The 26,039-nt window shown below is 32.5% G+C and overlaps 3 protein-coding genes across 6 annotated transcripts; all 3 read right to left on the bottom strand.

Annotated features, from left to right (window-relative positions):
- Window positions 1-269: 269 nt before the first annotated feature.
- On the bottom strand, window positions 270-3,174 carry LOC109161985 (MADS-box transcription factor 23-like). 2 transcript variants are annotated; one of them, XM_019310592.1, is made up of 7 exons: window positions 2,829-3,174; window positions 1,566-1,647; window positions 1,356-1,447; window positions 902-1,001; window positions 773-814; window positions 643-684; window positions 270-549 (listed from the first exon to the last, which is right to left on the bottom strand). In XM_019310592.1, the coding sequence occupies exons 1-7, from the start codon at window positions 3,008-3,010 to the stop codon at window positions 421-423; spliced, it is 669 nt and encodes a 222-aa protein (XP_019166137.1). In that variant the 5' UTR covers window positions 3,011-3,174; the 3' UTR covers window positions 270-420. The 2 variants fall into 2 exon arrangements, with proteins under 2 accessions (XP_019166137.1, XP_019166138.1); XM_019310593.1 differs by having other exon boundaries at window positions 1,356-1,435.
- Window positions 3,175-4,980: 1,806 nt separating this feature from the next.
- LOC109161980 (F-box/LRR-repeat protein At5g63520) lies at window positions 4,981-9,047 on the bottom strand. 2 transcript variants are annotated; one of them, XM_019310586.1, is made up of 10 exons: window positions 8,708-9,047; window positions 8,524-8,631; window positions 8,139-8,231; window positions 7,894-8,040; window positions 7,651-7,752; window positions 7,453-7,486; window positions 7,140-7,292; window positions 6,664-6,845; window positions 6,265-6,383; window positions 4,981-5,849 (listed from the first exon to the last, which is right to left on the bottom strand). In XM_019310586.1, the coding sequence occupies exons 1-10, from the start codon at window positions 8,921-8,923 to the stop codon at window positions 5,393-5,395; spliced, it is 1,611 nt and encodes a 536-aa protein (XP_019166131.1). In that variant the 5' UTR covers window positions 8,924-9,047; the 3' UTR covers window positions 4,981-5,392. The 2 variants fall into 2 exon arrangements, with proteins under 2 accessions (XP_019166131.1, XP_019166130.1); XM_019310585.1 differs by having other exon boundaries at window positions 7,453-7,492; window positions 8,708-9,046.
- Window positions 9,048-10,745: 1,698 nt separating this feature from the next.
- On the bottom strand, window positions 10,746-13,305 carry LOC109161982 (EGF domain-specific O-linked N-acetylglucosamine transferase). 2 transcript variants are annotated; one of them, XR_002050982.1, is made up of 4 exons: window positions 12,850-13,305; window positions 12,654-12,731; window positions 10,954-12,243; window positions 10,746-10,923 (listed from the first exon to the last, which is right to left on the bottom strand). XR_002050982.1 is itself a non-coding variant. In XM_019310587.1 (3 exons), exons 1-3 carry the CDS (start codon window positions 13,046-13,048, stop codon window positions 11,018-11,020), a joined length of 1,503 nt encoding a protein of 500 aa, XP_019166132.1. In that variant the 5' UTR covers window positions 13,049-13,305; the 3' UTR covers window positions 10,746-11,017. The 2 variants fall into 2 exon arrangements, 1 of the variants encoding a protein (XP_019166132.1); XM_019310587.1 differs by having other exon boundaries at window positions 10,746-12,243.
- Window positions 13,306-26,039: the final 12,734 nt, after the last annotated feature.

Raw genomic sequence — 26,039 nt, 5'->3', positions numbered from 1 at the left:
TCCTAAATAGTTTGGAGTTTTATTTGATCCTCTAAATTTTTTATAATTTTGATTTAGGGAGTATTTTTTATAGAAAATTTTATAATATACAAAAAAAAAAAAAAAAAAAAAAAGCCATAAACTATTATAAGAAAAAAGATTGGTAATTTTGTAGATAGGATAATATTTTTAATCTATACCTTTATACAAATAATATATATTGAGAAAGATAGATTATCCAAGGAAGCAATATATATAATGGATGCATAGTAAAAACAGGAAGGCTAATATAATGCTAATGCAATCCCTCTTCATTCTCATGGTTCATATGTCTGGGCTTTGACTTGCTTCTGCAAATGCTAATCATAAACTTCATAGCAAGTCATAATACAGTAGACACATTTTTCTTTGTGAAATCAACAAACTAGAATATATTGCTCATCAAGGAACATTAGACTTGTCTGAATTTCCTTCTCTTTTTGATCTGCAATCACACATTGCACTTAAGCTTGCCAAGAAGTTCTTCTTTTCAGGTAGATACGGCCTGGAGCTGCCTCGAAGCTCTTCGATCTGCATTTAATTTATTCATCGAATAAAAGCATAAAAGTTAGATAGATGACAGCCAGTAGATAGCAGAATATATATGATGCCATAATAATTTACCTGTTCGCGTAGAACTTGGTTTTCTAGTTTAATCTTTTCCTCCTACAGTTCAGTTCAGAAAAGAAGACACTTAAGTTTCACTGCAATTACACTTTTTTTCTGGAAGAAATGGTTTCTTTGATAATGTTACCTGCAATCTTGATTTTTCAAGCTGCTCAAATAGTACTTGCTCCTGAAATATAATTAACAACAGCTTTTAAATCAAATGCTTGTGAGAAATTAAACCTTTTTTTTTTGTCAATTTTACAATCATGAATACCTTTGTATCCTTAACAGTTAATATCCCTTCAGTCAGTTGATGCTCTAAATGCTGCAACTCTTTGAAGTTCAAGCCTTCAAGATCCTTTCCCATCATTCGACTTCGCATAATAATCAAGAAAAAGTATGGAGAAAATTAACCAACTTCAGTCCTTTATTTTCAATCACAAAATCACACAAAACAGTACAGTTTTTCTGAATTCTGCAGAGGGAGAACCAACTCTCTTTTTTTTGCCAAAAGTTTTCAGTGCATCATTCTTAGCCGGTTTAAACATTGCCAAATTGAACGATGATTCTGGCGTTAATACCCAATTTAGTCATCTATGTCCTACCAGATGACTCAATTAGGTAAAATTATCGAAGTTCAGGACCCACAAAAAGTCATTTAGGACTAAATTACCATAATCGATAGACTAAATTGGGTATTAACTGAATGAATCTGCATGGAGGCTTACCAGTGCAGCTTATGCATGTTTGCAAGTTCGGCTCTTAACGCGTTTACTTCAGGCTGCAAATCATGCTTCAACACTTGAGGCTGCAAATCATGCTTAATTCAAGAACAACAAATTAAAAACAACACATCATGTAACAAGTAACAAAGCTAAAGAAGTGTGTTTGCCTTAAATTAAACCTTGTGATGAATTAATTACATTAATGAGTGTTACCTCTGCAGCAATAATCTCAACTTTAGCAGGAGATTCTGCAGTGGTTGGAACTTTGTTGTACTTTGCCAGAACACGCTCCATGCTTCAAACAATAAGAAGATCTATCAGAGCCATTCAGTGTAGTGTATGGCAGTGCAACTATAGGCCTTTTTGGAGGAATAAAAATGCAACAGTTACATGGGCCCTGCCCAATTAATATTAGCCCATACTTCATTTTCATTCTTCTTCTTTTTTTTTTTTTTCTTTAGATTTTCAGCTTATTCTAAATTAATCATAAGTTGTTAAAGGAGATAAATCTCAGTCAGTCCTCGTCGTTGACTTGACTTTGTGCACAATTAGAGCGGTGATTTAAGTCAAGTAATCTACCATTTGAGCTAGCCCCGAGGAGTAGCTGACATTCATTGTTCATTTTCTTATAGGTTGTAAACATATTGTGGGTGTTTGGTAAATAGTTGTTAGTTGTTAGCTGATTGGGTTAGTAATTTGACTAGTTGATAACATTAGGGCCCTGTTTGGTAAAAAATTGGCCTATAGGCCAATTTTGTTATTTGGCCACTATTAATTGTTTGATTTAGTTAAAATATGAATAGAAATGTGTGGTTAATTAGCTTTTTGCAACTCCAAAAGGCTAAAATTCAAAAAGCTACTCCAAGCAACTTTTTCAATTAGCTTTTTGAGAAAAGAAATTATATCAAACAGCTATCAACTAACAGCTAATTTACCAAACACTTTTCTACAATCATCTAATGTTATCAACTATTTATACCCTTTAATTAACACAATCAGCTAACAGCAAACAGCTATCAGCTAACAGCCGTTTTACCAAACAGGGCCTAGGTGATTGTAGAAAAATATTTGATAAATTAGTTGTTAGTTGATAAATGATTACATGTATAATGACTTTTTCAAAAAAACTAATCAAAAAAAAAAATGCTTTGAGCCGCTCTTTAAATTTTACTCCGTAGTATTTAGGAGCAATAAGCTGTTATAAAAAATTAATTAATTAATCAAACACTCATTTACCAAACACATTTCTACCATCAGCTAATATTATCAACTAGTTATGCTCTATATAACCCAATCAGTTACACAAAGTCCTTGATTGTTTAACCAAGTCAAACAACTAATAGTGGTCAAATAAGCTAAAATTGAGTGGTAACTATTTTACCAAATCCGGCCAAAAACATATGATCAAACGTAACATTAAAAGAAGCAAATTAAAAGATAAATGTTAGGCAAATCATATGAAAGCAAAAGATGAACCTGGAACTAGCAAATTCATAGAGCCTGCCGGTGCCGGAGAAGACGATAACAGCAACCTCGGCATCGCAGAGAATGGACAACTCCTTAGCCTTCTTCAGCAGCCCCGCCCGGCGTTTAGAGAATGTCACCTGTCTGCTGTTTATGTTCTCTATCTTCTTTATCTCTATCTTCCCTCTCCCCATCTCTCTCTCTCTCTCTCTCTCTCTCTCTCAATAAAGATTACTCTCGATCTCTTCTAATGAATAAGCGGTTTTTATTTTGTTATATTTTTGGTAGAAATTGTTGCCATCTTGGGGGTTAATGGAGGAAAGTGAAACTGCATTTGGAAGAAAAATAGAAAGGAAATAATGGGGGGTGGGGTGGGGGTTGTTGTATATATATGTATATATATTTCCTTTTTTGGAACGTTACCATAAACGCCTTCTCATCAGTCATCATACCATCCCACCTTTTTCTTCTTTCCCACAACTTTGCTATTTCTTTCCCCTTGTCTTATCTCCAAACACTGTATATATATTACCAGTACTATTTATGTCCTTTCAATTTTTAATTGGGAAAATTATAATTTATGTCATTCCTATACCAACTATCAATGTCACTCCCTGAATTATTAGTGGTGTAAATGTTGTTCTTCAATTTTCAAAATGGTACATATAGTGCTCATAGTGTAAATGATGCTCCTCGTTTTTCAAAACAGTACATATATTGTCCATCCCGTACGGTCACTACTGAAAATTATTGAATTTTCGACCACCTGAAAGTGATCTTAAATCAAGTTGAAAACAAAAAGTGGGCGGAAATAGCAACAAGGGTTTTTCCGGATACCAAAAGTGGTCGGAACAAGACTTTTGACTTGATTTAAGATAACTTTCAGGTGGTCGGAAATTTCAGAATTTTCAGTAGTGAGTACGAGAGGGGCAATATATGTATCACTTTTTATAATTGAGGAGCAACATTTACACCACTAATAATTCAGGGGTGACATTGATAATTGACATATTATGAAGGAGCATAAATTACAATTTTCCCTTTTTAAATAATATATTTCCTCACTTTAATATCTTGAAATTACGTTTTTTTTTTAATTTATGTGTTTACTAGTGATATTCTTATTTAGGTAACCGATACTGAAATTAAAATTGCATCATAATATGATATAATATAACAGTTCATAATTACTAACATGACAAAAACATTGCCCAAAAAGGCAAAATATCTCACCCAAAATATATTTTGACCAACAAAATTTGTGGAGGTGGCAATTCATGATGGCCCAACGACTCATTAGGTGAAGGGATCCGTGCATGGTACCCACAGAAATCCACTATAATGGGTGCAACTCTCACATTGTCATAATCTGTCATTCAAGAATCAACTGAGCTACCCGTGAAGAATGACGATAGACTTGGTGAAATTATGGCTGGCAAGATTTGGTGTAATGGATGAAGTTGATAGGCATATTGACTACTTTTGAAGATGGCATTTGGTAGACAGAAAATTCACCTTTTGTGTAATATTTGACATGCGAAATTTCGAGTCAATGAGAATCTAATTCTATGATATCAACCCAAACACTGTCAAACATTACTTACAAGGGAAAGTGTAATACTTTTACATTTTCACTTTCTCTTATAAGTAACATATAAATATTACATTTTCCGGCTCGTCTAAGGACTTATGAGATAGTCTTACACAAATATGACCCTTTACGTATTTATCTTTTTTTCTACATGTTAAAAATATCTTATAAATATAAGAATTTAACTCTCACATTATGAAGGATAACAACACTAGTTATCGAAAAAAAAAATTTCTCAACATTTTTTTACACATACTATTTTAAATTTGAATATTCTTGTTTCATAAATTTTTTTAGCATATAGTTATTAAACTCTCAATTATTCATAATGTTTTTTTTCTATTAACATAAACCACAAAAGAACTAAATATGAATAATTGTGTATTTGTGGATTCTTGATTGCTTAGCACTTGATGTATAAAATATTGTGTTTTATACGCCTTAAATTTCCAATCTTTTTTAGGAGTTGCGTAGTATGTTGCCTTTTGCATGTATACTGAAATAGCAATACCCATACTAAACTTTCACAACTCTTAAAAAGTAAGCATCTATCTGGGTAATGCTGTGTCACACTTCTGAAGAATCATACTTCATTTTGATATCATCATTTTTAGTGTAAAGCACTCCATTGCTTTGCCTTTCTACATTTTGTAAATATAGAAGGAATTTATGGCAATGTGAATAAGTTAAACAACCAAAAACCAGATCTAGAAATACCAACAGAAAGTGCAAGTAAACATATACACCAGAAGGAGAAAAATAGTTGGAAGCAAATATCTTTCATATTAAGCCAGGAGAGGAGGAGATGATCATTCAACTCACATTCAACTCAAAGCGGAAGAAGCTTTCTGTTCGTCTTTCTTGAAGAGCTGAGCATGCTGTTGAACTGCAATACTTTTGCGGGATTTTGTAGTAAGAAGTAAACATGTGATCAAGGAAGAGGGGAGAACTATCTCCGGCTTGTGGATGGAGTTATGATCAGACATTAGAGCTGTGCAGGTCCTGCGGGGGTGTATGACATAACCAGGTAGACAGTGCTGAACACGTGTAGATTGCAGCGGATGGAACAGAGCTCTTCGGGCCCATCCCCGTAAGAGCTTAAATCCACACGAGCAATTTCCCCAGCGCAAAAATTTCCAGCTAGAGGAACCATGGGGAGGTTTTCCACGAAAGGCGAGCTATCAGCATTAGCATGTCCAAAAAACGACTCACCGCGGCCGCAGCAACAGAAAGAAATGCCACCTAAAATTGCCTTCTTATCAATGTTTACAGCATCACCACTTGGATGATTTCTGCAGTCATATTCCTGCTTCAAACATCTAAGGTTGTCGGCAATCTTTTTGCAAGAAGATAGTGCAGTATTAGAATCTGAAATGTAGAAACGGAACAAATCTCCACTTTTGATGCCAAGACCATTGACATATAAGTACTCCTCGTCTCCTCTGAAAACAAAAAGAAACATGTTTCTTTCTTGGATGAAAAAAGGGAGAAAATTAATGCAGTGGAGTAAGATGTCCATCAAGCACATGTAAATGTAGTAAACTACTTGCTAGCAAAACTACAACTCATATATCATTAAGAGAATTGTAATAATACTCTCCAAGAGTACAATACTAGTAGTACAAGCACACATTTCCAGTTACCTCCCTCCCGATAAACATGAAAATGAAAATGAAGCAAAGGGAGCATAGACAATTCCAACTGAAAGCCCCTTGTACATTATATGCATTACATCACTAATGAAAAGTGCCATTTTAGATGTTTAACTTGTTATACAGGAGAGAGAACCTACTTTCTGAATATCAAGAAATGAAGATCAAAGAAAATCAAACAAGTAAAATGGGTGCAAAATATTACCTCAAGACCTCATGAAATTCCTGAAAAGTACTCCATTTTACTTTTTCCTCCCCAATGGAGCACTTTCTTCTTTTCATGACTCCAATAAATAGAGCTTGGCAATGGAAATAATCTCCTACCTGCAGGAATTTAAGGACAAAAGAATTTATTACAGTGGAAGAAAATCTTGCTTTGACATGCACATGTTAAAATTTTCGTTAATTAAACATTGAAAAACATAAGTGAACACAACATGACGGTACACAGAGAATAACCAACTCATACACACCCACACCTCAAAAGGTAACGACCAGTCTTCTACAAACATGGGATAACGACCATCCATAGTTGTTTATTATGTCCATTAGAAGTGGTAGTAGTACCAACTCAGTTACTCAGCAATTGCAGGTTTTACTCTACCTCATGAAAGATCTGCTCTAACAGAGTTTGACCATCAAGGTCCTCCTGCTCTGCTCCCCTCTTAGCAGTCAGCCATGTGGTATTGCCAGTGCGTCTCTCTCTTACAGAAACAGCTTTGTATGTAGGTCCAAAAGCTGATATGCCATTGGACAACATAACATGAAATTGAGTTTCCCCCACACCTGCTCATTGAAGCCCAAAAGATTTTAAATGGCAATAAAGTTTTACAGAATATATGCATGGCATGGACGCATTAAAGCCCAGCTGCCCAGGCTGTAACAGAATCAAACAACTTCTTAACCTCACTCCAAAAAGTTCCTCTCGTTATAACTAAACCAGTTTTGTCATTATTCCATTCCTTCATTAAAAGCTAAGTGTGTTTTATTTCTTCTTCCCCATACACCTTTCTTATTTTTCAACTTTCCCGTATGGTAACAAGACAAACCCAAATGTTTAGTTCATGAGAGAAAAAATACCAGGAGGCTTGTCTCTGTCCTTTGCAAATACAAGAGCTAGAGCTGCAGGAGTACAATCTTGATTAATTGTGGCATTAACTCCATTATCAATTTGGTATAAGAATTTGCCAGCTCCATCACCCACAATTACAGTCTCTCCAGAAAATGCATAATCTGCAAACCAAAAAAAGGTTGAAGCAAAATTAAAAGATGAAGTCTTGGTTCATTCCAATGAAAAATGGAGGGCAAAATAATGCTCTAAAAGATACATATATATAAATTATAGTTGCCCATAATTTCAAAATACAAAAGCACCATTTCATTAAATACTCACCCATCTTCACAAGAACATCTTTCATATCAGTTTCTTGGTCCTAGCACAACAATTAGCTCATTTGTGAGATTCAAAAATAAATCCTACCAATACGTCAGAGCACCCAATGGCCCTTAAATTTTGTTGCAACTTTATACACCTGCAATGTAATGTGTAAAAGGGATGGATTATTGAAACATTAAAAGATATACAACTTACTGAGAACAATATAATCCCCTGTGGGGATGTGGTGCCAGAAACTAAAGATGAGTATTCCCTGATACTCATCACAAATTCATCAACCATGAGTCCTCGAGTTCCCTGCAATGTTGCCCAATCAAATTGTTCAAACATCTATGCACAACAATTAATAACACATCCAATCAAATACAAGTAAACCTTATATAAATATTGAAAGCAAGCACACCAATCTCCCACATAAAATGAAACTGATATTCTTACCCGATTATTCCACAATAAAGGGATCAAATTGGCTTTCAATCCCGGCAAGAAACCAACACTCAACAAGACTCCTACATTTGCATTCGGCAACATATTAACATCCTCAACGTTGTCGCCATCATCATCATCAACTATGTCCCATTGAACCTGGAGAAATTTCAGTGACTTCCACCTCAATTTTCATGATCAGAAATCAAACCAATCAAACTGAAAGTTTCATTACATTGTTTAGTCATTGAACCAACCTCTTGAAACTCATGAGTTAGTGCATCTCTACCAATAATTCCTTGTGATGTGCAAGTAATTACTGGAATTCTGGAGTCCAATCTCCTAGAAATCTACAAACCATAGAATTTCAATTACAACAAAAGAACACTTATGGTACAGAGACTCTTCTCAACAATTATAAGACTCAGAGAATGTAAAACATTCCTAAAATCCCAACTTGTCCATTGTTGTATATATATACACACACACAGTCACACAGACATATGAAATGAGCTATCGACCCTGCGCATCCATATATTCGCAGAATAATAATAAACGTTGTAAATTCACTAGTAATTCTGAAGCTCAATTTGATTATTTAATTCTCGAGAGCAGAAACATAGAGGTAGATAGAGGTTTTACGAGTGCATGAGCGTCTTCCAAGCTAAAACTGGGGCCAACGGAAGCAATGGCGAACTGAGGTCGAATCGGCTGTGATAGAACCTCGTCAATTACCTCATTTACAGCATCCTACATCACGTAGCCACAAAATTTAGTAATTTCTCGGAAAATTAATTGAATTTTACGGGGCATCGGGGCATGAGACCTGAAGGGAAGGGTTGCGAGAGAGAGCGGAGGAGAACTTGGGGTAGGAGAGGATGCGGGTGGCGATAAGGTTCCAAGAGCGGCAAACGCAGGCGACGGTGGCGCAAAACGGCGCCGGGAGGCGGGAGAAGATGTTGTGAAGAAGATCGTCGCCGATCGAGTCGATGGTGGCGGCTTCTCGGTGCATCTGTCTGTGTATGAGTGAAGGATCCTCCATTTCCAAGGCGGCGTTGAGTGTATCACTCCACCTCTACGTCTAGGGACTAGGGGCCGGGTCACTACTCTCCTGGCGGCGGAAATGGAGAAACGAGAATAATCTGCCACAACTTGCCTTATTTTATTTTCAACCCTCGCACTTTTATAAATTACTGTTTCGATCACCTTTTGCCTTTTTGGCCCCTACAAATACTGAATTTGATGACGTGATAATGAGACAATAAATATTCCTATTTAAAAATATTCTTTAAAGATACTCCGTATCATTTTAAAATTATTAAATTAGTATTGTTGATATTTTTATAGTTTTTTAGATGACACCTAGGATAAAGGTGTAGGAAAAAAAAAACAAAATGGAAAAACAAAAATAAAAAGTTGAAAAACTTTAAAAAAAAAAAAAAAAAACAAACAAACAAAGAAATACGTTTTGGCGTTAAAGTGGCAGTGATGGCCACTCTGATGCGCCTTAGTGGGTGCGTGTGGAAGTGCAAAGTGCGCGTAACGCCTGGTGGCCAATCTGACGTGCCCTAGTGGGCGTGTGTAGAGGCGCAAAGTGCGCCTAACGCGCATCCAACGATCTTTTTTTTTTTTTCTCCTGCAAAAAATTATGTTTTGCAGGAGAAAAAAATTATCTTCAAACTATTGTCTCCCATCAGATAAAATCAATGCTACTGTTCTAAAAAGTGAAAAAAATTCATTGGTATAGATGCTCTAAGGGATGCTTATTTCAATTTGGCCCCCAATTTTTAGAGGTCTTATGGAACTACCCTAGGCCGGCTCTACAGGAGCAGGGAGTGCAATGATTCGAAAAAAGTACTCAAATAGGTAAAGTATATTTTCGTATCATAAAGTCACAAATTCGATTAATGCTAGTATTTTTTGAGTCAAACTTGTCGCACAAAATTTGTCAGTGCACTTCATTGTGAGCATAATTTAGCTAATACACAACTTTTGGATCTGAATTTTCCTAAATCTTCCCTAAAGAAAAAAAAGAATGGAGTGCAGTGGCTTTGTACAAATGAAAAGGCAAAAGCTCAAGAATGAAAACGAAAACAAAATAAGTGCCCAGAAGTCAGAGTGGACTCAGTAGTCACGTGCAATAATGCAGACCAATAATCTTGGATTAAACATTCACCATATGATTCGTCAACAGAATCATAAGCATTGACAGATCCTCACCAAAGCTCAGAGTACAATAATTGGGGCCGGAAAATTGAAATCCTGTTAGGGGATGTTTGGTTGGATGGAAAAGTCTTTCTATGAAAAATATTTTTTTTTAAGTGAAGGAAAATATTAATTTTTGGTATTTGGTTCTTTATTGAAAAATGAATTTTTTAAATTTAAAAAAAACAAAATTCTTGGTTAGACATGAGATTTTATTTTTCATGGAAGATGGGTATAAAAAATGATACAATTTGACTATTTTACCCTTGTTTTCTTTCTTATTATTCTTATTAATTTGTAGGGACATAGATTTTTATACTCTTATTCCTTACAATTCCAAATCTAATCAAACAAGAGAATTAGTATTTCTAATAATTTTTTTCCACCAATCAAACAATAAAATTCATCTTCTTAGTACTTACTTTTTACATGTAATTTCAATTTCATTTCCTTTAAAATACTTTTCGCGAACCAAATGGACCCTTAGTGTTAGGCACCAAACTAAATGCATACACATCACTTATGAACAAATGTGTTTGAAGCTGCTTCCCTTGCTTAAACTTCATCAAACTACCATCTAAGGTTTCCAGGAAATGTAGTATAATACTTGTGGATAAAGAGCAGCAAATAGTGGGAGCTATCTCAAATCCAGGTTGGAATAATACCCAAAGAATCATTTAATTCAAAGCTTCAGAAAGGAAATTCCCAAAAGAGAAAAACTCCATTGCATTCCTACTTGATGTACATGCACAAAGAGAGAAGAAACAAAGGATAAAAAAAAATAGCCCATAGCTACTGATCTTTGATCTTTGATCTTTGCTACAACAAGATTTTAATTTTTTTTTACTCTTTCCTGCTGGATCTAATTTACAGTGGCCTAAAAATGAGATGGATAGGTGATAATCAATTAAACACAAGTAAGATCAAGAATTTACTGACTTTGAAGACCAAGTTGTTCATTCTTTTTGATAGTGGAATGATAATAGGCTCGGAGAAGTCTCTTTCGAAATCTTCCAAGGTGCAATCTTATATTCTGGTGATCGAGGTATATCTTTTTCGTGAACTCCCAGCCCTTCTCGTTCACGCTGTTAGGGTCCTTCAGTACAGGGTCATCTTCATCATATTCGTCGTATAAAGAGCTTTCTTTAGCAAGGATTTTGTAGCCAATGTACCTTAGTCCCAGTTTCTTTGCGGGTTCCCCATAGTAAGTCTCGGCTGCCCAGTCTGTTCCAAGGGGGATGATTTGAATGAAGATTGCCCCGGGCTTCAAGAACAGGAAATGAGTCATGGCAGCCCCGTGAACTCCAACCAAAACGTCACTCGAATTGAGAACCCGATAGGCTTTTGCAAGCTCGGTGGTCCTAGCAGGCCTCAAAATCTCAACTTGGAACCCAATTTCTTCAGCCATTTTGATCAACGAGTCCTCGTTTATTATCGCTCTTGAATCATTCCTAGTTATTATGACCAGTTTAGGTGCCATCGAGTTTTGCTTATGCAATATTGGCATCTCTATTGAGGTATTAGCTTCACGTTCTTCATCCTGAATTAGACCTTGTATCCTAGGCCAATAAGCTCGGTCCAGAAGCTCCCTAAAATCCCCGATGCCCTTATTCCCTTTCATCAACGAAGAATCAATACTTAGCTCATCATGAATCCTCAAACCGACATGGACTTCAGGGAAGCAATGGGTTCTATTGTCTCGAAAATCTATGGCTGGGTAATCAGAGAGCTGCGAGAGAACGTTGCCATACTTGGTAATCCACCAGTTATGATATTCAAGGATAACGAAAACTACCCTCTTCTCGAAACGCTGGGAAGTGATGTAGAGAGGCAGAATTCCATCGTTGAATTCGTGGTAAAGATTACCAGTGTACCCTCCCGTCGAGAAGAACACAGCAGGGACACCGTGCTGGACATCACACCTGTGATGAACCCCCGATTTCTGCCCCTTCACAACAAGGCCTAACTCATCAATCGTGCCCATGACACTCGTTTCCCACTTTCTTGTATACGGTCTGATCTTTTCACGAGTACTCCCCAGAAAATAATCATTGTTCTTGTAAAGGATAATTGATGATGAACCAGAATCTGTTCTTATATCCCCTTTCATAACACAAACATCTGATCTAAAGCTACTTCTATCACAACATATGGTCCCTGCAGTCACATAATTTACTGTTCCATTATTATTTGCAGACAATGAACTAAACACACAAATACTAGGTTACACAACATAAACAAAAGTAACAGATTCCCCTTTCACATATCCAAGAACAAATTAAAGCATTTCATCATCATATCCTACTCAAACTGAATAGATAGAACTGGAAAACAATTTCATGCCATGCTGACACTAAGCTTACCCAGTACCCACCAAACCAATAAGGAAAAAAACACTTCAAAATCATCAAAATATGGGTTATCCATATCTGGAACTGTACATGCTGATACTTAAGTTAAATCCAAAGATAGAATAAAAATAACAGACCCTGAAGATTAGTCCACAGAAATAGCTGATAAAAAGTGAATCTTTATATTTTAAAAGCAGAAGAAGAGAGTAGACTAACCATTAGAGATAGAAGAGCACATGGAAGCCTTTGAATCGGTTTCATGAGCAAGCCCATCACCTTCAAAGCCAAAAGAGTCTGTTCCCACACAGATGTAAAATCAGAAACCAGAAAAAGGAAGGAGTCAAAGAATGAGAGAGAGAGAGAGAGAGAGAGAGAGAGAGAGAGAGAGAGAGAGAGAGAGAGAGGGATTTACTGAGGAGCTGGGGTGCAAGAATAAAGCAGCAAGAAATAAGAGACAGAAAGAGGAGAGACAGAAGCTTGGGCTTTGCTCTCTTGCTGTTATAGCCATTATTCCCACACACCAAACCCAGGGGGTGATGAGATTCCTCGTCTTCATGATCAACATCAACCCCTTTCTTCACAGATTGATGGTTTCTCTGGTAGTACACCATCCTAATCGCTATACTCCTGCACCAGGGTGTATGTACACGGTGCAAAAATGGAGCAAAGATGATAGCTTTATGGGCAAAAAACAGTGTAAAATAAGAGATTTTTGTTTGTATCTCGGGAAATGAAAATGGGTATGGGAGGTTTGCTTAAGGGAAGGTTTTTTTCTGCACTCTTTTTGCAGATTACAAGGAAGAAAAAGGAAAGAATGGAGTTGGCGTTGGGCATGGGAGGGAATCCTGTGGGGTCGCCCCTGAAACGTCTACAGTCTACTAATAAGAAATATATGGTCAAATTAGCCACATGCCAACAAAACTTTCTCAAACATTTTTGCTTATTTAGTCTTTGTAACAACTTATTGTTCTAAAACATTAAAATTCTAAAAATTATTCAAAATATCTTTTTCAATTAACTTGTTAAGAAAATAAATTATATGAGATAATGCTATCAACTAGTCAAACACGCTAACTCAATCCGCTAATAACTAACAAATAGCATCTATTTGCCAAACACCCACAATAGCTAATAAGCTAATTAATTAAAATTAAAGTGTTTGATAAAATTAATTGTTGAATTAGTTGTAAAGAAAACATAAAAAAGATAAACTAAAATATTAAGATTTTGACTAATGAAGGGTGAATGGTATCATTTTTATAAATTAATACAGATTTTAAAAAAAGAAAAAAAATAGTTAAAAAGTCATGAGTTTATTTTGAAATGCTATTTGAGATAGTATTTTACAATAAACTATTATTTTAAGTTCCTCATGTTTTATTAAACATATGTTTGGATTGATTGGTGCACACCAAATATTTTCTAATAAGGTTTTTAAAAAATAATAATAATAATAATAACAAAATTATATACATTTTTGCATAAATTTTGTACCATATTATATTTTGGTAAGATGGGATAATCACATTCTTTAACTATGTAATTTCAAATTAAAATGTATTACCGTAAAATTTGTACACATATTGACTTTTCTCTTTTTCTGCACAATGCTATGGGCTCGATTAAAATAGTATGAACAAAAATCGAACTTGTAATCTAAAAAATATTAACAATAATCAAACATTAACATATAACCTTTTAGTACAAGAATAATGTTCCATATATCTACTAATTTACATAATATGTACAATTGCCAATCAATTATGACATTAACCATATTGGTCTAAACGTACGAATCATTCCCCATCTTCATTTTCTCTTTTCAAACACACTTCATTTTCCATACGAAAGCTATCTTGTTGATTAGCATTAGCATTGGCTCTCATAATGTCATTTGTCATCAATGCATCTACATCTTATCTACACATACTTTCTCGTGTAACAATTATAACCTTAATTTATTTCCAAATTCTTTAACACCACAATTTTAAGTATTGATTTTTTTTTTTTTGGGTCCTTTTTAATTGAAATGTTGGCGTGTTGGATTTTGACAAGTAAATAAATTGAATAAATGGCATAATATTTGTTAATTTCTCCCAATATATTAAAGAGAACAATGGAGATAATGGACTTCCATTCATGCATGTGTATACACAATATATCAAGCTAGCTCATTATAAGATATTTTCATTTTGAAGCAAGATAAAATAGCTTATAAATTATAAATGCCCATAATCTACATTTTGATCCCATCATATACAACTTACGTCAAGAGTAACCCCAATAGAAATTTTGGTGAGTTCTTGAAGGTTTTTTTTTTTTTTTTTTTTTTTTTTTTTTTTTAATTTATTAAGGTGAAGGTGAGAGGAGAGAGAGAAGTTGGAATCTATTATCTATTATTATACTTATAATAATAGAAGATTTTTGTAAACTCAATCGGGTTGCTTGAGAGATGAGTGATTGAGTGGTTAAAAAACATTGAAAGATATTTAGAATTTTAATAGATTAATACTTCTCTCTAATTTATTTTATTTAAAAAAAAAAACGTAAATTTAATTTTTTTGTACAAATAAAATTAACGTATAAAAATATATTATTAAAAACTTATAATTAAGATATTGTAAGTAACGCATAATTCAGATTTATGTCATAACTACATGTTTATTCAGTTACAACTACATATTCATTATGTCACTAATAGATTAATCAAATTTTACAATATATATATATATATATATATATATATATATATATATATATATATATTATCCCCCTCCCCCATCTAATAATTTATAATGTATATTCTTTTAAATTTTGCATCTTTTATTCACCGGGTGAAAATTATTCAAACTTGTAAGCATAAATACTTCAAATAACCATGGACACAAATATTTTTTATAATGAAATATGCTATAAAAATATTACAATTAATACTATCACTTTACTAAATAATTTCTTCATGTATGATATAGAATAAAAAAAGATATATGTTCACATTCAATATAATATTATTGGCCTACAAATTGAACAGAAATCCAAGAAATCTTCAAACCATATATTCAACTTGCTTGAAGGGAAATTGGGCAGCATACTTTTAGTAACTGCTTTTTAATTAGTGGCATTTTTGTTACAAATTAAAGAAAAGAATTTGTGCTTCCTTTGCGTTTCAAAAAACATTGTCTCGATGCACATGCCTGTCACGTGCAGTTGCCAAGCCCAACCCCACCATACAAACAAAACCATATGGGGGCATGTTAAAACACCAGAATGTGCCATCTTCTCTCACATATATACGCAACTTGCTTATACTAATATAGTTTTTGGAAGAAATTCTAGGCGGTTACCTTTTACCTTTTTGGTTATTATATTAAATATTCTTTCATTCTTATTTTAACATTATCATATATATATATTGAAAGCTAGTGACTCTATTCATTATAATATAAGAGAGTCACTACATGTCATCTGAGCACAAGGTGCTTGGCACATTATCATATATATTTAAGATGCATTTAAAAGAGTAATCAAAATATTTGAAATGTTTGGTGCTCTAATCATCTTACAGAAGATTATTTTAATGAACTGTAATTGAAATGATTGTGATGAACATATAAGATATAAATATAAATGTGCAGACCAAATATTAGTTTAAACTTTTAGTTGAGATGGAGTCAATCCTATGTTGGATTTCAAATGAAAGAAGTTTTATAACACGTAAATATTATTGTTTCATTGATCGAGCATTACGATTACACTACATCTATCATTAATCATATATTTTCATGGTAGCAAATATCACTTTTGGTTCCACGAGTATTAGCAAAATGACAGTTTTGGTTCACATGTTTAATTCCTACTAATTTTCATCCACGACTATTGTTTTAGTACAATTTTTCATCAATTACTAGTGTTTTAGTGTCAACGTTCATCACGCCGGTCACCCCTTCGTTTAAAACATGTCGAAATATAAAATTATGAAGGGTATTTTCGTTATTTTCAAATTAAGATCCCAAATTGAGCGTAAATAAAGAAATTGAGGCCCTAAGATTGATCTCAATTCACAATTGTCATCCTCAAATTAAGGTAGGATGAAAATGAGAATTGCAAATTGGGATCGATTTTAGGACTTAAATCTCTTTATTCATGCTCAAATTGGGATCTCAATGTGAAAATGGCGAAAATACCCTTAAAATTTTTAAATTTTGAAATTACATTGTTTGGTACGGAGAAATAGAATTATTGAGAATGAGAATGGAAGAAGTGATATAAATACTAAAATGACCCGGTATAATAATAATAGGGTAAAAAAGTCTTTTTCTTCTATTTTCCCTTTCCTTTCTCTATTGAATTGCAATTCATATGGGTAGGATATGAATTGCAATTCCCTTCAGCCAAATACGATAATTCCGATAATCATAGAATTATATTGTAATTAAATTGGATGACTACATCCAACCAAACAATCCATTACTCTCTATCAGGGCCAGATTTTAGGTTTTTGTGGCCCTATTCTAGTAAATTAATGAGGTCCAACCAAAATCACAATTTTTAAAACCAATATTATGCAAGTTTCGAACATTTGACCTCCAAGTTAAAATACAATAAATACACATTTTTACCATCTCTTTATGGAACCTTTTAAGTATAATTGAAAACTTTTAATATTTATTTCTAAACTAGTTAGGTAAAAATTAAATATTGGACCTCTAAAATTTAGGGTCTCTCTAAAATTGAAGATCCTGTACAGTAGCCCAGCTTGCACAGCCTAAAATCCGGCCCTGCTCTCTATGATAAACTTTGTATAGGTTGTAGCAATTAGCCAATTACAAATTATTTAAACATGCAATTAAGTTGGTGTATGTAGGAGTGGCCTAGTTCAAAGTTTACCGTTGAATGGAGAGTGGAGAGGGGAGCGGAGGGTACGTTAATAATTGTAAGGAAAGTAGCGAGAAGTGACAAGGATGTCAGGTCCAATAGAGTTGTACAGACTGGACCGTTTTTAGATTCCATAGCCGTATGGATCCCAGCAAAGATGCAACGCCCTTTCTTTACACACTTATCCACTTCCAAGCTGGCCGCATATCCTACTATTTCCATCATCACCGGACCCACCATGTCACACTTCACTTATTTAATTTGCATGCATGTGAACCCACAACTTATTATAAAATAAAAGTAGCCCCGTGAGACTAGTTCGAGTGATAGATTAAATGACCAAATATCAATTTTAGTTTCACGAGTATTAGTAAAATGATAATTTTGATTAACATATTTAATTTCTAGTAATTTTTATTCACGATTATTATTTTAGTATCAAAATTCATCATGCTGGTTACCTATTTGTTTAAGACATGCCGAAATATGAAATTATTAAGGGTGTTTTTGTCCTTTTTTCAAATTACGATCCTAATTTGAGCATGAATAAATGGATTTAAGCTTTAAGATCAATTTCAATTCGCAGTTCTCCTCCTCAAATTAAGGTAGGATGAGGAGGAAAACTACGAATTGGAATCGATCTTAGGGCTTAATTCCATTTATTAATGCTCAAATTGTGATCTTAAGTTGAAAAATGACGAAAATACCCTTAAAAATTTTAGATTTACACATGTCTTAAATTGGTGGGTGACCGGTGCGATGAATTTTAGCACTAAAACAATAGTCGTGGATGTAAATCGGTACTAAAATAATAGTCGTCGATGAAAATTAGTAGAAATTAAACATGTGGACCAAAATTGTCATTTTGCTAGTACTCGTGGGATCAAATTTGGTATTTGCTCTAGATTAAATTGTCTAGTCTAAAATCACCACGGCCACTTTAGCTCTAGGATGAAGATTTGACTCTCACCAACAAGACTTTGGAGTTAAGGACAAGCTATTTGGACGATTCACGATTTAAATTAGTCTAGCATAAACTGGGAAAACGTAATGTATCAATAATAATAATAAAATAAAAAGAAAAAAGCTATATAAATATGCTGCCACCGAGGGGAGCAGAACTTGGACTATAGATCATATTTCTTCTGCCATGTATTTTGATCAATAATATAATAATATAATATAATGAATCTATCTTCACTGCCTAGCTAGTAGCTAGTTCCTTGAATCTCTTGTGTATACTGTAGCCATTATGGAGAACTTTAATTTTAGCTTTTCTTCAAATGCAACGAATTGGGGTAATGTATACTTCACTGAATCTATTATATATAAGTCACTTCATGTATGTTGATGTTTACGGTCAACCCATTAGGAATGTGAAGGCCACATTATTTCAAGGGTTTTAGAGTTCAAGTCTAAGTTCATACCACTTTAATTGCTTCGAGATAGAAAAGTCTCCTAATTATTTTGTGGGGAAAAAATGTTGGAAATATTAGTATAAAATGGTCTTTAAAGTAATCATTTTGGGGCATTGATTATTTGGACATACTGAAAAGAATTGAGAAAGTATAAAACTATACTACATTGTAAAAATCATGAGTGTCGTCGTCTAAAAAAAAAAAGTAATCAATTTAAGATTTTATTTTGAGTGATTCAACTCTTGGTTTGGATAATGTTAAAGTGGATTTAAATTTTCTTAGTTGAGATGTTAATTTCATATATTATATATTTAAAATGGATAATGAATAAATGAAAAATTGATTTTTATGTATTTATAAAATTATAAAAAATGGAGTTTTGAAAAGTTTTAATTAACATTTTTCTTCCACATTGAAAATGTATGTAAGTATGCACTCATATATATTCATTAAAATGTATATCTAAATTCTAAAATGTTTTCTCTCTTGGATAGGGGTGCAACTCAAAATCCGCAAATTATGCACTGGAAACGTGTTCACCGTGAATGGTGAACACAAGTCCAAACGACGTCGTTTTTAGGCCAAAAAAAAAAAATCGCGGATGTGGAGTTAACGGCGCGCGTTTGATCAAATTATGAATTTTCTGTTATGAGATTATGAATGTAATGAAAATTCATAATCTCATAACAGAAAATTCATAATCGCATAAAAGTAAAATATTTATTAAATTATGAACTTTCTGTTATGAGATTATGAATGTAATGTAGATTCATAATCTCATAACTGAAAATTCATAATCTCATAATAGAAAATTCATAATCTCATGGTTCCAAAGTGAATGTGTAGGCATGGTTCCAAAGTGAATGTGCAGGCATGGATTCATAATTTATGAATGTCCGTGATTTCGGACAGGAATGCGTAGACATGGTTCCAAAGTGAATGTGCATGCATGAATTCATAATTTATGAATGTCCGAAATCATTGCTCACCTCAAATTAAAGTGAAACCGCGAAATGTGAAAATGAAGAAGAAAAATCACGCAATTAATTAAGAAAAAAAAAAAAAAGATAACGGTATACTAACACCGTTAAAACCATGTTCACCATGAATAGTGAACACGGTTCCATGGCATAACGATTGCTCAAAATCTAATAAGATTCAAAACCTTGCCTAATCGTAAAATGTTAACTTTTTTAATTCCCCGGATTATTTCCTTTCTAAATCCTCTCTTTTTTTCCTACCATTTCTTCGATATCCATCTTTCCCCTACTTCATATTTCTTATCTATTTTATTGTTTTCGTTATGCAATTCTAGAGTTTATTTACAACGTATTACATAATTTGCTAAATCAAAATTTGAATTTGGTCATTAATAATAATAATAATAATAATAATAATAAGTATGGGCGGGCATATTGGATTTTATATATACTATACATTTATTCCCTTTCAATTTTCATGTATATCAAATATTGAAATTGAAATTTTCAATAATTCTATTTCTACAAACCAAATATACTGAAATTTGAATTACCATATTATTCTCAAATTATTTATCTCCCATAAAATTACAATTTCTTTTTTTACTTAATTCTCTCCTTCCAATCAAACGCCTTGCCAAAGAATGACGATCGCAACTTAACTTCCATGCCAGGAATTGAAGAGATCTAATGTCAAATTATTGTGTGGACCATGGTCCACACGGTGTTATGTGGACCATAACAAAAAGTACATTTTTAATATATTAAATGTACATTATTTTTGTACTGAATGTATATTCAGTATAAAATAATGTACATCCCATGAATATAATGTACATTATTTTTAAACTGAATATACATTATTTTTCAGTATACAAAATATAGTCCACACAATAATGATCGAGATCTAATGATGTCGACTTCTAAATATTTTGGGCTTTCTCCAAACGTAAACAGTTTAGCAGTCAATAGAAGGGCCTTATCCTAGTCCAACTAAGGGTAACCTTCAATATGCTTGGCCCATATAAATTCCTAGACGCCACCTCTAATCAATCGTTATGCTGTGCATCCGTATGCAGGCAATTTATATCCTACACCACGGCGTGCGTTGCACTATGCGTCAAGATGCAAAACGATGTCGTTTTAATTTTTTTTTTTTTGAAATTTCCCTCCCCAGTGAATGGCAGTAGTTTTTTCTTTAAAAAAAAAAAACCGTTGTTCAAGAATGTACATAATGTTATACTATAATACACATAATTGTATACATGAATGTACATAATTATATAACAAAATATACATACTCTTTTTAAAAGATAATACACATAATCTAACATAATACATAATAAACATAAACTTTTAACATAATACACATCAACTATTAACATAATATACACAAATTTTCTGATTCGGATGTACATAATTGTATAAAAAGAATGTACATAATTGTATAAAAAATGTACATAACTGTATGAACCAATACACATAACTGTATGAACAAATACACATAACTGTGTGAACAAATACACATAATCCCAGCAACTTCCTACCGCGCCTCCCAAAACGACCCCAAAACGACGTCGTTTTGGGAGGAGCGCGGCGCACAGTGCTATGTGCGCCGTGGTGTAGGGTATAACGATTGCCGTATGCACCATGCATGTTGCATACGGATGCCAAAACGACGTTGTTTTATTAAAAAATGCGCGTCTCCCCTTTAAAAAAAATTCAAGTTCGATTCCCAGCAACAACATTATATTGTTTATTCATTATGGAATTATAGTTCATCGATTATGGAATTATAGTTCATCGATTATGGAATTGTAGTTCATCGATTCTGAAATTTTAGTTTATAGATTATGGAATTTTAGTTCATTCCTTCTGGAATTTTTAGTTCATAGATTAGATTATGAAATTATAGTTCATCGATTATGGAATTATAGTTCATCGATTATGGAATTTTAGTTCATATGTTGTTGCTGGGAATCGAACCTAATTTTTTTTTTTTAAGGGGAGACGCGCGTTTTATTAAAACGACGTCGTTTTTACATCCGTATGCACCATGCATGGTGCATACGGATGCACAGTATAATTTGCCACCTCCAATCTAATCTAAAATTACATTTTTTTTTAAGGCATCTAATCTAAAAGTATATAAAAACAAATAATAATAAAGTTTAACATCAATAGGAATTGTGTTGACATAATCAATTTCAGTGTTAATTTGTATATTGTGTTTTTTTTTTTTTTAATTTATACTCCATAACTTATAAGAAAATAACATTTTTTGTTCCTTAATCGTATTCATTGCTACTTTTCATACATAATTGTTACTAGGTAGCTTTTTTCATCCTTTAAGTTTTTGTTAAAATTCGATTTAAAAAGCCACTTTACATGCAATTGATGGACTAAAAAGTCACTATGCCCTCAATTATAGACGAAAATGACAACATTATAATTGAGGGACAAAAAAACACTTTGTAAATAATTAAAGGACAAAAATGAAGACTATATAATTAAGGGACGAAAAAGTGATATTTTCCTATAATTCATAGATGAAAAGTGTCAATTTCCCTTATTTTTAATTTTCCATTTTTTTATTTCCTCTAATAAGTTGTTAATTTTCACCATTGAATATAATAATTTGTACATTATACATATTTTAATTTCTTATATTTTATTTTTTAATAATTTTTTTCATTTTTTTGTGTCCTTTTTCCTCTTTATACCTTTATTACTTTTTTTTTTTCATTAAACATATATTAAATGGTGTAATGCGTGATATTTGATTAGTAAATTCTATGAGCACAAATTCGTACTCAACAATAATGTTATATCTATGAATATGAATATTATATTTATCTTATAATAAGTACATATAATATATTAACATATGGATGGACACAACAAAGACACTTATGAATTACAAAATTAAAATAACTTGTAAATATAGATTAGGTTTGGTTGGATACTTTAATATTTTATTATTGGATTCGAATTTAATATGCTTATTTGCCTTGAAAAAGGTGTGTGAGCGGATATAGCATAATTCTTGTACCAAAATATCACTTGTTCGATTATTGCCAACACCAAACTTGTCGCATAAGGACTTCCTAATGTGGTTTATCTTTTCTGTATGATTTGTAGACTAGTACACTTGAGCGTGGTTTACCAAGTGCGCACCACATAAGCGTGATTTATACTGTGCACATCCTTAATTCGTTTACCTCTGCTGAGTGGTTTGTGGCCTATTACGCAAGAACATGATTACAGAACGCACATCATTGAGTAGTGAGCTATGTGTGTGAATGTATGTAGGGTATGTGCTATATTATTAATTTTATATAGTTGCTTATTTTTATTTATAATTAATTAATTCAATTTTGATACATATTTATTATCAAACAAATATACTATTGTTTTTAATGCGATTCAATGACCACTATAAAGAGCCCGAAGCGGGATTCGTATGGGCAGATTCCAAACCTTAATGTTCTCAGAAGATGCAAACGAGAAGCTGAAAGCCTAAACGAAGTAGACTTTCAACATGTCTACGGGGAGCAAAACAGGGCTGCTAGTGTCCTTAGCTAGTGTTTTTGGATATCCCCTCCTCTTGAACCAAAAATAAAATAAAATTATCCAAATTACTAAATTCAATTCTAATTACGAATGTAATTTATTTATGATGTTTGAACCAAACGTCCCATAATTTAGATTAAGAATGTTTAATGTTATTCAATTCCTAATATATTTCTTATATCAAAAACTACCAAATTATATGCTTTTTAGTTTACATATAATTTTTGAAATTTGATCATATTTCATTCAAATTAAGAAGTAATATTAAGATAAGTCAAATTATGTGGAAATTATGAACAAGTAATTATTCCATTTATGATCCCGTGGAAAAATGCCACTCCAGCAAAATGCAATTTTGGTCACTATATATAGAGAGATGGTGGAATAAGGTTTCAAGTAAGCATTTACTATTAATTAATTATTCGTTATCTTATAGTTATATTAACACTCCATTTACCATGCTTCAAAATATATTAGATTAAAAACCCTATATATTACTTGTTTAGCACATGATCAATCAAGATTTAAAAAAGAAAAAAAAAAAAAAAAAACCGAACAAATAAAGCATTCTAAGAAAAGACGATGCAAATAGCTATACGCCGTTCCGCACCACGCATGTGATCATGGAAGATGCACCGCTTAGCAAAGTAGTTAGTGAATTATATACAAAATCTTATTCACTTCAAATATGTATCCCTTCACAAATTACATACTACCTTAGCTTGTTATGGATATTTATAATCATGAATCTCTTGTGAAGAAAAGCGTTTAATGTCTCGATTTTAATTTTAAATTAATACGGAGTAATAATTTGTAATAAGTCCCAAATTAACTTAAAGATCTCTCATCGAAATTTGTGGAGGAGGTAAATCATGTAATGTTCTGCATACTAAAACTATATAATGTTTAGTAAGGTATGTAGTGTGAACACCATGGAGATCGAGCACGTTTTGCTCCATTAGAACAGGATATCCTAAATTTAGAAACTTAAAAAAAAAAAAAAAATTGCAACAACATGAGAGACAAATCGTACTAAGAAATTAAGACTAAACTATATGTGATGGTTCGATTAAGGGAGTGTTAGCAAGAATTAAACCCGTAATTTTTTTGAGAAAGTAACCTTAATGCATTAAATCATCTTCAAGACAAGTTACAAGATAAACTGGTGGCATATCCAACCACTCATCACAATCTGGCATAGAAACAGCCGCCCGGGCAAGAATGTGGGCAGCCCGATTCGCAGACCGTTTTACAAAACAGAATTCGACATCATTAAACCCGTAATTTTTAAGTATAACAATCATGGTATACCACTCAGTCACTGCACCCCTCACGGAGCATGAAAATCGTGTTGTTTAGACAAAATATAATTATTATGGACCATGTTACCAACATTCACCAAAATCATATAAATAAAAGACATCTTCCTTTCTTGGTCGTATATATATGCTATTGATTATATTAAACTTTTACGACTTATTGTATATATAACATTTGTACCTTACAAAATATGGTATAGTATTTGGTAGTTAATAATTTACTATATATAGTGCAACTTCATGAGTTTTCACAATTTGGTTTTAAAATGTTTCCGTGTTGGGTTATCACTTATCAATAGAATATACTATGATTATTTTGCTTTTGTTTCATGTTTGTGTTAAAGTATATATTTGTTTGTCTCATTTTATACGCTAGATTTGATTATTTAACTAAGAGAGAAAAAAAAAAAAAAAAAAAAGGCTTCAGCTCTAATTTAACACATTTTTTTTTGGTTATTTGCATAACCTTCTCCGTCCTACCAAAGGTTTTGGCCAGCTTACTTCATTCCATTCTAAAAAGTGCGAGAAATAGTCCAAGATTAAATGCAATAAGGATTTTTTTCCTTTAGAACAATAAACATGTTTTTTTTTTTTTGTTATTAATAAATTATTTTCAAATTTTCGTAGATAACTTCTACTATAAAAAAAAAAAAAACCTTGCCAAATTAAGGTTTATACTTTTTCCATTAATTTGTTAATAATTTGGATTTAAAGTGTTTCCGTATTAGGTATCAATCGAAGATATTAAGATTATTTTCCTTTTTTTTTTTTTTTTTTTTTTTTTGAAAGGAAAGATTATTTTCCTTTGGTTTCATATTTGTGTTAAAGTATATGCATTTGCTTGTATCATTTTATATGTCAGATATGATATTTAAAAATGATTTATATTATTTACAATTTAATATTTTATATGAATTAATTTACTTTTTAAAAAAAAAAATACTTTGTATGTTTCTAATTACATTAAAACCCCTATTAAATAGAAACAAAAAATTTAGATTTATAATAAATACTAAAATAAAAAAAATAAATAAAGAAAAATTAATTTGATAATAGAGTCAGTAACATTCAAAAAAATTTAATTTGATGCCAAGATATTAAACATTACAAATAAAAATGGATTTTATACTACCATGTGTGTAACTTTGAAATTGAAAATGCCAACTTTTCAATAAAAATTAAACAAAGTGAGTATGTGTATGTTCAAGTGCTCTTATAAAAAGGTTGTTGTTTTTTTTTACGGAACGTTATGCTGTGCAACCGTTTGCACCATATAAGATGCACACGATTTTAATTCATAATTTCTGTACTATAGATTCATAATTTCTATATTATAGATTCATTATTTCTATACTGTAGATTCATAATTTCTATACTGTAGATTCATAAAATCTATACTGTAGATTCATAATTTCTAAACTGTAGATTCATAATTTA

The sequence above is a fragment of the Ipomoea nil genome, unplaced genomic scaffold, assembly GCF_001879475.1.
Source record: "Ipomoea nil cultivar Tokyo-kokei standard unplaced genomic scaffold, Asagao_1.1 scaffold2926, whole genome shotgun sequence".
NCBI lineage: Eukaryota > Viridiplantae > Streptophyta > Magnoliopsida > Solanales > Convolvulaceae > Ipomoea > Ipomoea nil.
This window is presented reverse-complemented; position numbering and strand designations above follow the sequence as displayed.